The sequence below is a fragment of the Balaenoptera physalus genome (genome assembly GCF_965194825.1).
Source record: "Balaenoptera physalus genome assembly, chromosome: 3".
Taxonomy (NCBI): domain Eukaryota; kingdom Metazoa; phylum Chordata; class Mammalia; order Artiodactyla; family Balaenopteridae; genus Balaenoptera; species Balaenoptera physalus.
In genome coordinates this window covers 11,443,380-11,457,564 of record NC_138890.1, presented here as the reverse complement: position 1 = coordinate 11,457,564, position 14,185 = coordinate 11,443,380, and the positions used below count along the sequence as shown (strand labels likewise).

The window sequence follows — 14,185 nt, the reverse complement described above, 5'->3', positions numbered from 1 at the left end:
CCTTCCTCCAGTATCCCTCAGACATCACAGCCCGTTGTGCTCCTCAAGTGCGAGCAGACCACGTGCCTGCTGCGAGGCTCCATCCTGGATCCTAAGCTGGCCTCAAACCAGTCCACTCTGAAGGCATCTAGAACGTTCCTGTCAGCACGTTTACTTTGAACACACAGACTCCTTGAGCAGGAGACACCCGGGCTGAGCAGGCACCGTGGCGTGGGCACAGCCTGCCCGTCCCTGGCCATGTGACCTCAGCCAATCCCTTGACCCCTCCGGGCCTTGGTTCTCAGCTTCGGTGTGGACCACCCCGGTCATTACTTGTCGGCCCCTACCCGCCCCCTCCTCTGAGCTGGCAAGGGCGAGGTCGCTGTCAGCCCAGCTGTCCCCTCCCGCTGCTGTCAGCACCGCAGAGTCATTCCCATCAGCATTTGTTGTTTTTTCCTTGTTTTTCTCCTGAAGAGGTGTTGAAAAATTCCCCAAAGAATACGGTGGGGCGGCGGGGGGAGGCGGTGGAGGGGGGAGGGCGATGATCTGTGACCAGTGGTGGAAACACGAGGGGCGGGGACTGGCTTTCAGGAGTCCAACTTGGAGACCCGTCAGCCCTCTGAGCATTTTTCTGGGCAGTTTCTCTAGAAAACGGGGACCAGCCTTTGTTCCCGGGGATGGCCCCTCTTCGTGCTGACCCTCACCTGCCCCTGTCTGACTCCCCAGGCGTGGGGAGAGAGGCCTCCCGGGCTGTCCTGCTTCCTCCTTCTCCTCCTCGGGGCCACATCCAGCTCCAAAGCGGCCTCCCCCAACCCAGCCCTTCCCTGCCCCAGTCCCCGCTGTCTGGCCCTGCCTCACCCGCACACTGGCTGTCAGGTCATGAAACATTCAGAAACTGCCAACCCCATCGCCCCGTTTGCTTGCCCAGGGAGCCTCTTCAGGAGAATCTTAGCTCCTTTCTGGGGCCTGTAAGCCCCTCGAGGTCCAGCCCCTTCCACCCTGTGCTCTGTCTGGCAGCACCAAGTTTGGGCACTTGGCGCCCAACAGCTGGCACCTCACTGGGGATGGTGCCCAGACCTCCAGGGCCTGTCCTGTGCCCTCAACTCTGCAGTTACAGCTGACCACTGCCATCCCCACTGCCCCCGGAACCAGGGGGAAAGTCCAGAGTCCCGAGGGCCCAGGCTCTGCAGCCACCTGCACCTCCACCCCCAGGCCTCAGTGTTCCCAGCTGTCAGCCCACCTCCTGGGTTGCCACTCAGACTGTGTGTGTGTGAAGAAGTAGCCATGAATTCCTGTCTCTGTTCCTTCCGCGGGGCTCCTGGTGGGTCTGCCGGGGCCTCCACAAGAACCTCTCTCAGGCTGGGATTGTCTGTAGGTCTGTTTGTTCCCGAGGGGCGCCGGGCCCCTCTTTACCTTTGGTGTGTCATCCAGTGCTTCGCAGAGAGCCAGCCAGAGTCAGTGCACAGGAGAGAGACACTGATCCAGGCAGGCCAGGGGTCCGAATGGGCTGCAGCTCTGCTCGGGGCCAGTGGTGCTGGAGACAGAGTACAGCGACCGGGGGCCTCGGGGGGTCGGGGACCCCCGCCAGGAGAAGAGCGTGTGAGGTCTGGCTTTGCTTTTCTTTCCATAGAGCTAAGGTACCCCAAATGGTTTGAATTCGCCCATCTCGGGATCAAAACGGTTTCTTCCCTTGTTTTAAAAAACTATTTTTTAAAACGTTGAACCTTTCGGAAAAGGACCCCAAGAATAAAAAACTCCTGGACCAGATGGCGGTGTAAATGCCAGGGCTCCCGTAAACGTCCAAGTACAAGGTGGCTCTGAGCGTCTCCCAGAGCTCCTGGGACCGCGGCTGAGACGGAGATGCTGCGTTTCAGGACCTCATCATCTCGCTTGGCCTCAAGGCCCCTTTACGCGTTTGAGACTCAGAGATCTGTTTGAACCGGAACTCTCCAGCCCCAGCGCCTCTCACCCGGGCGTCAAGGCCCGTCGAGGCCCAGGCTCTGCGGGGTTCGCTGTCCCAACTCCTTGGGGTTCCGCTGACTCTGCTCCCCAGCTGCTTCCAGAGACGCCCCTGCCGTCCCCCAAGAAGAGGCCCCGCGGAGCTTCTCCCTCACACCCCGTGAAGCCTCCTCGGGGTGCTGTTGGGTGGGGGAGTCCCTGGAAGTCTCTCAGTGTCCCCGATATCACGCCTGGCTTCCGCCTGCTTCAGGTCCCTGCAGGGACGGGACGGCTGGTTTCTCTGGTGGCAGTGAAGGTCAGACTCAGCCCCATGTCTCAGTGCATTGACCCCTTCCGGACTGGGGGTCAGGACTGGGGCGTGCGCGTCCCCTCCCCCTCCCCAACCAAGACAAGGGCTTCCGGCGTTTCCTGGTCTTCACCTGCACACCGGGCACCTTCCCGCACACCCCCCAGCACTGCGTTTCCCCGCACACGCCCGTCCACCCACGACAGGCCTCCGCATCCTCGCCCACCAGCACGCCCCCACCCCTCCCCGCCCCAGCCAGCCGGCAGCCAGCTCCGGGGCGCCGTGTAACCCACCCTCCATTTTTCCTTCGCAGTTTGGCAATGAGGAGCAGCAGCTGGCGTGGGCCAAGCGGGAGAGCGAGAAGGCGGAGCAGGAGAGGCTGGCGCGGCTGCGGCGGCAGGAGCAGGAAGACCTGGAGCTGGCCATCGCGCTCAGCAAGGCTGACATGCCCGCCGCCTAGGCGCCGCCCCGTGCTTGCGCCCGCTGGCAGAACGGCCGCGGGGCGGGCTTGCGACAGGCGAGGACTCGGAGGTCCCTATAGACACACACTCGGTCTCGGCGGTCCCCGCTTCACGTTGCGACATGTCACAGCCACTGTTATGTCAAGGACTCGCTGGTCGGAGGGCCTCGGGCTCTGGGTGGCTCACCCAGGGCCAGGAAACACAGCTCAACCCAGCGCGGGAGGCCCGAGGAGACGCCCAAGGATCCACCTCTCCGCCGTGACATCCCCGTCTCCCTCCCGGAACCAGCAGGACGGGCAGAGGAAAGCGCCTGTCTCCTGCCTTTCATCCCCTGCTCACAGCTGGGCAAGTACCAGCGTGTGGGGCGCAGCCCACCCCGTCGCCTCCCCGACCTCCCTCTGAGACAGACACCCCGGTGATGTATGCATTCATTGTATAAAAATTAAGTTTGAATGATTAATATAAAATATTTTAATACAAAACACATGAATCCTTTTTTTTTTTTTCTCTTTTCCACTTAAACGTTGTTTTCCTTGCATTAACGTTCACACGTGATGTCACATGAGGCAGACCGGGCAGAGGTGGAAGACCAGGTCGAACGTTCCCCGTTAAATCCTAAGTGTTTGAACAGAGAAAGCCAGTTTTGGAAATCTTCCAGGGTCACCCTGTCCCTCGGGATGCAGCGTGCTTCTGAAATGGTGGGCTGTGACCTCACTGCGACTAGGGCAGGTGGCCCTTTGTCCCAGCAGTGCAGTTTGAAACGAGATTCCCGCCTACAATTCACTGGGGCCTCGTCTAGTCTGCACGAGGGGTGAGGCCAGCAGGGTGGTCTCCCCACCAGGAACCCGTATTCAGAGTCGGCACACGGGGAGAGCTTTCCACCAGGATGCAGCTGAATTCCCCTAGAACCTTCTGGAAGCTTGGACATAACTGTTGGGGCGACCTCAGGAGTTGATGAGAATATTGCAGATTTGCCCCCTGCTTTGCTTCTCACGTCCCCAGGGAGACGAGACAGCCCCGGCCAACTTCTCTTGGGTAAAGATGATCAAAACTTGTGAGTCTGAGTGGCCTGAGTACCGAGAAATGCAGTAGAGAACCTCTGACCTTAAAACCATGCAGGAAGGGGGCGAGACACCATTGCCAGGACTTAATTATTTATTTTTTATTTATTTACTTTTGGTTGCGTTGGGTCTTCATTGCTGCACGCGGGCTTTCTCTAGTTGCGGCCAGGGGGGGGCCACTCTTCGTTGCGGTGCGTGGGCCTTTCATTGCGGGGGCTTCTCTTGTTGCGGAGCACGGGCTCTAGGCACACGGGCTTCAGTAGTTGTGGCGCATGGGTTCAGTAGTTGTGGCTCGCGGGCTCTAGAGCACAGGCTCAGTAGTTGTGCACGGGCTTAGTTGCTCCATGGCATGTGGGATCTTCCCGGACCAGGGCTTGAACCCGTGTCCCCTGCACTGGCAGGCAGATTCTGAAGCACTGTGCCACCAGGGAAGTCCCCAGTTGCCAGGACTTAAAGAGGTCCAGAATGTTCCACATCAGAAGGAGCCTTTACTGGAAATGGCAGGGCACACACAGGCCCTGTTTCTAGGTATCTGTGGCTCTGATACCTAGAAACCCTTCTCTTGAAAAGTTCCTTTTCAGTGTGTGCTCTGGGTCTCTGGCTCCCAATCTTACCTTCTCCCCTTCCATCCCCAGCTAGGGCAGGGCTGTTGACAACCCCTTACCTACCCCAAATGCTTTATCCCAGCCAGGGAATCATTCTGACAGAGGCACTTACTTGCTTGTTTTTGCATTTTAATAAACTTAATTTTTTCACACCAGTTTTAGATGTGCAGAAAAATCACAAAAGATAATACAAAGAGTTCCCATAAACCCCTCACGATTTCCTCTCTTTTTAACATCTTACCTCAGGCTGGTACATTTGTTATTGAAGGAACCCAATATTGAGATATGATTATTAACTAAAGTCCACACCTGATTTATATCTCCTCAGTTTTTTCCCTAATACCCTTTTTCTGTCCCAGGATCGCACATGGCATTTGGTTGTCGTGTCTCCTTAGGTGCCTCTGGACTGAGACAGTTTCTCAGACTTTCCTTGGTTTTGATGACCTTGACAGTTTTGAGGAGTGGTCAGCTGTCTTGTATGTTGTCCCCCATTGAGATCTGTCCATGTTTTTCTCATGGTTAGCCTGGGGTGACGGGTTTGGGGAGGACCTCAGGGGTGAAACGCCTTTCTTGTCACATACGTATGGAGTCCATGTCATCAACAGGATTCATTACCACTGATGTTGACCTTCATCACCTGAGGATAGATTGCTTTCGAAAGACAGTTTTTCAGACCCAGGTATGTAGTTACACAGTCTTGCATCAGAGCGATACTCTGTGAGATTGAAAGTAAACCATAAACTGGTGTTTACGACAGATTTAGGGGAATGTAGAGATCAACCAGGACAGTCCAAGCCCTTGGTAGTCTTTCTGAGGTCCTGGAGTGGGTGGGATTCCTTGGTGCCTATGGAAGGGCCTTGCCTCTCTGCCGTGTTGTGGGTCTGGGACCTGGTGCCTGGTGCCTGGTGCCGAGGCTTGTGGGCTTCCTAGCCTCTGACGTGCCCCTAATCCTCTCTAGAAGAGCTAGCAGCTCCCGGAACGTGGCTGGAGGTGATCCCTAAGGCTTTTTCTTCCTGCAGTGGAACCATCAGAATAAATCCGAAAGCCCCATGCTGCGTACCCCTACTATTATATCCCTTTGGGGAAGGCACTGACCATGTCACCTCTCTCCGAGGTGGTCACAGGCCCCCATTTGAGCATGTGACCCACACTCTATATTTTGTGAAAACCTCCCGGTTTTCAGAGCATTCAACATCTGTTATTTTGTTCTACCTCAGAACAACCTTGTAGGTGAGGAGGGTGGGGTGTTAGCCCATTTTCCTGATGGGAAAACTGAGGCTCAATGTCTGCAGTCATTTGCCCGGAGCCCCAAAGCCAGCCAGTGGCTGTGGCTCAGCGTTTTGCTGATCTTTAGAAGATGTATTTCTTGTTGCCTGCTGCTTCCTTGCATAGCCATTGTACCTAGAAAAGGTACAGAAATTGTCTCTTTGTCTCTTAGAAATGGAAGACCATGCATTGAATTAAGAGCTCTCATCCAAGGGGATGAGATGGACTTTCAGGCATCTGTGAACCCCTGAATGCACATTTGTGAATCTTTCTTTTTCTGGGGGGGCAGAGGGTGTCCATGACTTTTTTATCTGGTTCTTAGAGCATCCCAGAACCCCCCCTCAAAAAAAGTTACCAGCCAGTTTTATCAATTTTGTTTATCTTCTCAAAGAACCCGCTTTTAATTTCATTGATCTTCACTATTATTTTCTTCATCTATTTATTTCTGCTCTGATCTTTATGATTTCCTTCTACTAACTTTAGGTTTTGTTTGTTCTTCTTTCTCTAGTTGCTTTAGGTGTAAATTTAGGTTGTTTATTTGAGAATTTTCTTGTTGCTGGAGGTAAGATTGTATTGCTATAAACTTCCCTCTTAGAACTGCTTTTGCTGTGTCCTGTAAGTTTTGGATCGCCATGTTTTCGTTTTCATTTGTCTCTAGGTATTTTTATATTTCCTCTTTGATTTCTTCAGCATTCCATTGGTTGTTTAGTAACATATTGTTTAACCTCCATGTGTTTGTGTTTTTTACAGTTTTTTTTTCCTGTAATTGATTTCTAATCTCATAGTGTTGTGGTTGGAAAAGATGCTTGATATGATTTCAATTTTCTTAAATTTACCGAGGCTTGATTTGTGGTCCAAGATGTGATCTATCCTGGCGAATGTTCCTTGTGCACTTGAGAAGAAAGTGTATTTGGCTGCTTTTGGATGGAATGTCCTATAGATATCAATTAAATCCATCCAGTCTAAGGTGTCATTTAAGGCTTGTGTTTCCTTATTAATTTTCTGTTTGGATGACTTGTCCATTGGTGTAAGTGGGATGTTAAAGTCCCCCCCGCAGACAGTTTTAAATCCTGTTTTCTTTTCCCCAGACACACACACACACACACACACACACACCTGCTGTGTAAATAACCAGCCTCAAATCCACCAATCCATTTACACTCCCATGGGCTCTCAACCTCTTCCTTGACAGAGAACATTCACACCCTTTCCTGAAAAACAGAGTATCCAGTTTGAAAAAATTTATCGTGAAAAATCTCCAAGCATAATAGCAGCAAGAAGAGTACAATAAAACCCCAAACACCCATCACCCGGCATCACTGTCCTCCGAATTTTGCCACCTTCGCTTCACCCATCCCTTTCTTCCTTTCCTTCTCTTCGCGAACATGCTTTAAAGCAATTCAGTGATGACATCACTTCACCCTTCCACGGTCAAGTGCACATGGCTAAGACATGTGAGACCTTCTCACATACTGCCAGGCCATGATCACACCTAACAAAATTAAGAGTAACACCCTCCTTCGACCAATCACATCTTTCAGATGAGTGGCAACTTGTGATTTTGCAGCGTCATTGATTTACTGCCCGAGTGCTTGAAAGTCTCTGTCCCCTTAGGACGGCTCCCACCTGTGGCAGCTGGTTCCCAACCCCCCTCACGGTCCAGTGACCCAGCTCTGGCTGCAGTTGGACCAGAACCCAAAGGTCCCGGATACCTGGTCTGAGCAGCATTTTGCAAAAGGATGATTGATTATCTGCAAACTTGCTCCAAGTAAATGAAATCACATCTTCAAAGCCAATTTCATTTAAAAGGACATTCTAGTTCTGGAACAGTGATGGAGAGCTATTTTTAAAACAGGAAGCGTCTGAGCAACAAAGAACCTGCCTCTTGAAATAATGGAGTAAATATTTCTGCCCCCTTATCAGATCTGGTGCCTTTGAAACATGGTCCTTTTTTTTTCTTTCCCAAAATTTTCCCCAGTAAAAGTTACCAGGGGCTGTACAAATTGTATCATGAGCTTTTGTTGGAAAAACATAGAGGGAAATGGAAATGTGATCCTTATCACGAGCATATTCCAAAGAAATTACGTGATGTGGGCTTGCATGGTTGGAGTTGTGTTTATGTTTAGTGGGTCTTTAAATATCTCGCTTTGATTTGCTTTCTGGTGGCCGTGCTGTGTGGTCTCTGCTTCGTGACCTTGGGCCCCTTACCTCAGTTTCCTCATTTGGCTGAGGAGGTAGGACTAGATGACTAATGAAGACCTTTCTAGCTCTAGAATACTTAATATTATTGTTCAAATCTCTAGAAAACACATATTTTAGGATCTCAGCATAAAAGAAGGAAATGGAATAGATGTCATCCTGTCAGTTTCATCTTTATTGAAAGTATTTTGTCCACATGTAGACAACCATATTGTATTATAATCATCAAACTTGCTAAGAGACAAGTAAGTTCTAGTAAGTTATTCCCACCACTCAAAAGAAATAATAATTATCTAATGTGGTAGAGGTGCTAATTGCTACTACTATGGCAATCATATTAAAATATAGAAATGTATCAAATCAACGTGTTATACACCTTAAATTTACCCAATGTTAAATGTCAAATATATTTCAAAAATTTTTCTAAATAAAAATAAATATTTTCCATGCATAAAATTTTTAGATATCCCAACAAAGGTGTCATTAAAAATAAATAGGTAAGTAACTGAAATAAAATATTTGCAATGCCTATATCTGACAAAGGATTTGTATTCAGAATATATAAACCACTCCTACAAACAACTCATATAAAAAGGGGCCAAAGACTTAAAAAGACATTTCACAAAGGAAGATGTGCTTAGGGCAAATAAGCTTAAGTGCTCACCAATAATAGTGACTTAGGAAATGAAAACTAAAGCCACATGATATACTATATAGGTGGTTACAATTTAAAAGATTGACAGCATTAAATATTGATGAGAATGTAAAACAACCAGGAATTTCATACACTGCTGGTGGGAGTGTAAAAAAAAATTTTGTTTTAATGTTTTGCCCACTCTTGATAACCATTTGATAGCTAAGGGAGAAATATTAATTTAAGTAGCACTGGTTTAATATGATATAGTATAATATCATATAATGTAATATATAACTAGAAATCAATAGTATAATTATATCAATATCAATAATATAATTGTATGTATCTTAGAAACTTTAAGAAACTAGTATAAGAAACACTAGTTTAATAAGTGAACAATTCTGTGAACTTCCAGTGGCTTTTCTATGCTAACCTTCAACCAAGGGGAGAGAGAGTCCTTTCCAAGGGCCAGAAACATAAGGACTTTTGAGATAGTGGTCTGCTACAAATATTGTTTCTTTGTACTAAAGACAAAGGGCAGAGTTTCCACTCCAAGAGCCAAAAAAAGACCCAAGACAAGATGCAGCCATTGTTTTACCACAAACATACTTTTTAAAGGAAGTAGGGATCCTGGTTCTAAGAGAACAAAGTGGTAAGCCAGAAATCTGATTCCTTTCCGGTTCTAGATCCTGGGATAAGAACCCTATGGCTTTCTCTTCCCCTGAGGGAGCCCACAGAAGACACAAAGTTATGAAGAGGCCATGGGTGTGTTGGAAAGGGCATAGACTTGGAGTCAGGCAGACTTGGTGTAAACCCAGCTCCTCTCTTAGTAGTGGGGTGAGCTTGGGGTGGTGATTTCACCTCTGGAGTCATTTTTCCTCATCTGTAAAGTGGAGAGGATAATATCTATCTCTCAGGGCTTTTGTGAGAATCCACAGCAGAGTTCCCAGAACATTCTATAATCAGAACAGTAGTAGTTGTTTTGTTTTTGATTTTTTTAATTACTAACTGTGGTTAAAAAAAAAACATATAACATACAATTTACCATCTCAACCACTTTTAAGTGTACAGTTCAGTAGTGTTAAGTACATTCACATTGTTGTGCAATAGCTCTCTAGAACGTTTTCATCTTGCAGAACTGAAACTGTACCTATGGAACGACAGCTCCCCGTTTCTCCCTCCCCCCAGCTGGTAGTAGCGGGTTTTGTTATTACTGAGTCAGATGGTTATTATTAAATCTATGGCTGCTGTGATAGTGATTGCTTTGCACTTTGAGAGCAGGGCATACATATCCTAGTTCTACTACCCAGGAGCATGCGGAGAGGTAACTCTGTCTGTACTAAATAAGCTACTACATTTATTCCTTATTATGGGAGTCTCGTTCTAAAGGAAATAGTGTTGTGTTGAGGAAGACATGAGGCCCAGCCCTGCCATTAATTTTCTGTATGATTCTGTGGTCTTACGAGAGAAGAGGGCTCGAGTGTACTGAGTGCCTTGTACAGACCAAGTCCATTATCGGCCACCATTCAGGAAAACAGCGGTCTTGTCTGAAACCAAGATGTTACTTTTAATCCAGAGCCTTAGCCAGGGGACTGTCCACTCAAGGGGGACCAGATGCCATGGCCCTTCTGTGGCACTGCAGGACTGTATCATGAGCTTGTCACCGCTTCAACAGTGGTTATTTTCATAGCTGATGATGAGACTTACTGGAAATGGCTTGGCATTCTTGTGTAAGAAAGCTCCTGCACTTAAATCTGAGGAGCTGGAATGCATGAGTCCTGGCATGAGCCCTTGACCAAGACATTCCCACAGAGCAGATCACTTCCAGCCCAGGAGAAATTCCAGGGATACTCAGCCTTCCTGAGGACCCGTTCTCTTAGGACACCTGTTTGAGGCCACAGAGCCATCATTCTCTCTCCGGTATCATGGTCCTCTGGCCCTCAAGGCTCACCCCAGGCTTACCTCACCTCCCGTGCCTGGCCCTCCCAGGAAAGAAATGCATCTGCCCAACAGAGGAAGAGAGAATTCCCCCGTTTTCCATTCCCCATTCCACTTTCTTGAGTTGTATGCTCTTCCCAGGTGCAGCCCCACCCCCAAGCATTGACTGGGCCAAGGAAGATGGTTCATTTGATGGAGGAAGTGACGGAAACCTGATTTTCAGCTGGGGGTGTAGGGCTCCTTTCAGACATAGAATACATCACCCATAGCAGTGCTCTCTCTGTCCCCCAGACCTATGTCCCAGCTCGGGAGAAGACCCTGTGGGTGGCATTTTTGGATATTTTGTCTTTAGGGCCTTTGACACATTTCCAGCAATTCTTTTTCTCTATTTTTGACCGCATCTCTCACATCCACACCAACCCTTTTGAACCCTGTTTTTGCACACGCTGTCTTGCTGACACTGCACCCCAATCCCTAGGGCGGTGCCACATGTATTCCCTGAACTAAAATTCTTCTTTGGAAGCATGGCTGAGCAAACAAGCAGGCATTTTCCATCAGTCATGGGCTGGGTCACCTCCCCACAAAACAGACTAAGAGTCTCCATGGGCTTGTGCACTTTCTTGTGGGCTTCAGGGACCCGGGACAGATGGGAGACTTTGCAAGGCATCTATAAGGGTTGAAGTCAGGCAGTGAGACTCAGGAAGCTACCCTCATCTGACTTTCACCAAGGGCCTGTGGTGGCTGTGAAACTGGATCTAGAAAATTCCTCCCACTTGCAGTTGGTTAAATGACAGCAGAGCCCATTCTCACCAAATCACCTCCCTCTAATTGCCTGAGAGGCTCCGGTTACTCTGTTCAAGTCCCGAGGCCTGGGCACTCTTTCCTACTGTTTGTCGTTTGTAACTTTCTCCTAGGAGCCTTGGCGAACCATACAAAGTCAATTTGCTGTATTTCTTCAAGAACCTGATGCACGCAAATGCAGTTGTGTTTCCAGAAACAGGAGATGCTGCCAGCAGCCAATTCTACTTTGCATCTGATTTAATTCAGCACACTTTTTACTGTCACTCATATTGTTCTAGACCAGGAGACAGCAAACTTTCTGTAAGGGGCCGGGTAGTAAATATTTTGGCTTTTAAGGCCATACAGTGTCTGTTGCAATGACTCAAGCCTGCCATTATAGTACAGAAGCAGCCATAGAGTAGATGTCAATGAATGCGTGTGGCTGTGTACCAATAAAGCTTTATTTACAAAAGCAGATTTACAAAAGCAGCTGGAGGGCCATATTCAGCCCTCAAGCCATAGTTTGCCACGCCAGATATAGGGCCTGAGTTGGGTACTGGAAAGGCAGTGGTGAGCCAGTTTCTCTGCCCCCATGGAGCTCCAGCTGAATTAATTTTTTCATTAGGGCTGAACAGTTTCTGATTCCTGTGTAATTTGATTTTTAGCTCTCTCTGGGGTGCAGGTGGCATTACTTGGAAGAATAAAAATTAAATGCTACATTGTTTGCAACATTGTTAAACCAGAAGTCCCCTCCCTGTTTTCCCATAGAACCAATATATTTAAAGGAAATTATGTGAAATTCACAGAAGGAATGGCTCCTTCTGTGAATCTAATGATAGTGTCAAGTCATTCCATTTCTTTGATCCCTCATTCTCTATATTCGGGGCCCTCTTTCCCATCTTGGCTCAAGGCTGGCAAATGCACAGGCTGTAAAGAATTTTTTTTTAACCATAAAATGGGAAATCCATCGTTTTCCTGAAAATCACTCATGTATGCAGTTATACACAGTGCTAGCACTCTATATAGTATAACGTAATGAAAATGGAAAAGAGGGTTTGAACTTTCACACTTCCTGTGTGTCCGTTGTTAATGAGTGAATGTTACTGTCAGCAAAGCAGATGAGAAATTACTGTTTGGGAGTCCAAGAGGCTGCAGGTTAGTTCTTTGTTGTTACTCCGATTTTCCTACTTATTTGCTTATTTATTAAACTGTGGTAAAATACACATAACTTAAAATTCACCATCCTAAGGCTTCCCTGGTGGCACAGTGGTTGAGAATCTGCCTGCCAATGCAGGGGACACGGGTTCGAGCCCTGGTCTGGGAGGATCCCACATGCCGCGGAGCAACTGGGCCCGTGAGCCACGACTACTGAGCCTGCGCGTCTGGAGCCTGTGCCCCGCAACAAGAGAGGCCGCGATGGTGAGAGGCCCGCGCACCGCGATGAAGAGTGGCCCCCCACTTGCCGCAGCTGGAGAAAGCCCTCGCACAGAAACGAAGACCCAACACAGCCAAAAATAAATAAATAAATAAATAAATTAAAAAAAAAAAATTCACCATCCTAGCCATTTTTAAGAATACAGTTCAGTGGCATTAAGTACATTTACATTATTGTACAACCATCACCACCATCCATCTCCAGAACTTTTTCATCTTCCCCAACTGAAACTGTCCCCATTAAACACTAACTTCCCGTCCCCCTGGCACCCCACCCTTCTACTTTCTGGAGGTGACTGCTCTAGGGACCTCACGTAAATGGAATCATGCAGTATTTGTCCTTTTGTGACGGGTTTATTTCACTGAGCGTAATGTCCTCAAGTTTCATCCATGTTGTAGTATATGTCAGAATGTCCTTCCTTTTTAAGGCTGAATAATATTCCATCGTATAGATATATATACATTGTGCACGTTGTACGCACCTTGTGTGTGTGTATATACCACGTTTTGTTATCCATACATCCCTTGATAAATTTTATTTTACTTTGACATTCACGAAAAGAATTTCGTTAAAAATAGCAAAGTTTTACAATTGAAACCTCTATTCCCAATTGCTTCTTTAGAAATCATTTTGCTTTTATTGAGGTGAAATTCACGTAACATAAAATTAACCATTTAAAGTGTCTAATTCAGTGGCATTTAATACATTCACGATGTTGTGCAACCACCACCTCTAGTTCCAGAACATTTCCGTCACCCCAAAAAGAGACCCATCCCCATTAGCAGTCACTCCCCATCCCCCCTCTCCCAGCCCCTGACAATCACTGATCTGCTTTCTGTCTCTATGGATTTGCCTGTTCTGGACATTTCATGTAAGTGAAACCATACACCACATGGCCTTTCATGTTTGGCTTTTCTCCCTCAGTCTGATGTTTTCAAGGTTCATCGACGTTTGTAGCGTGTGTCAGTGCTTCCTTCTGTTTTATGGCTGAGTAATATGCCATTGTGTGGATGGGCCACTTTTCGTTAGTTTATTCATTCTTTGATGGATACTTGGGTGCCTCCTACTTTTTGGCTGTTATAACTAGTGCTGCAATGAACATCCCAATTATTTCTTAAACCAACACGCCAACAGCGGCAACAACGATAATAAAAATAATTGCCACAACTTTTCTTCCAGGCAAAAATCTTGCAGGGGCCCCTCCCACTCAAAGAGGCACCCCTGAGATGCCCGCTTACACTGCAGAAAGGTCCAGGACGAGGTCGCCTGCACTGACGCTCTCCCTGTGCATTTCAAGTCAGCTCAGTTGCCAATGACATCAGGACTGTCCCAAGACATGGCAGTGCCCCCACCTCCAGTCCCACCTCCCAGAGGCCAGCAGGAGTAAGCAGAATGAGTGGGCGTGTTTCTTTGGAGTTCTACTGTCTCCCTCTTTTTTTTTGTCACACCACGAGGCATGCAGGATCTTAGTTCCCCGACCAGGGATCGAACTCAGGACCTCGGCAGTGAAAGCACAGAGTCCTAACCACTGGACCGCCAGGGAACTCCCTGTCTCTCTCTTAATAATGGCCACCATTCC

The 14,185-nt window shown here is 47.9% G+C and overlaps 1 protein-coding gene across 21 annotated transcripts in view; it reads left to right on the top strand.

The window, feature by feature from the left end:
- The window catches only part of EPS15L1 (epidermal growth factor receptor pathway substrate 15 like 1), a 101,028-nt gene extending 97,859 nt beyond the window's left edge, over positions 1 to 3,169 (top strand). For 17 of the 21 annotated variants that reach the window (XM_082456211.1, XM_082456208.1, XM_082456231.1 and 14 more), the window contains one exon: positions 2,538 to 3,169. In XM_082456211.1, coding sequence (XP_082312337.1) covers positions 2,538 to 2,684 — 147 coding nt within the window. In that variant the 3' untranslated portion in view covers positions 2,685 to 3,169. The remainder of the gene's footprint in view (positions 1 to 2,537) is intronic. The other 4 variants (XM_082456214.1, XM_082456218.1, XM_082456225.1 and 1 more) reach the window with 2 other exon arrangements.
- Positions 3,170 to 14,185: the final 11,016 nt, after the last annotated feature.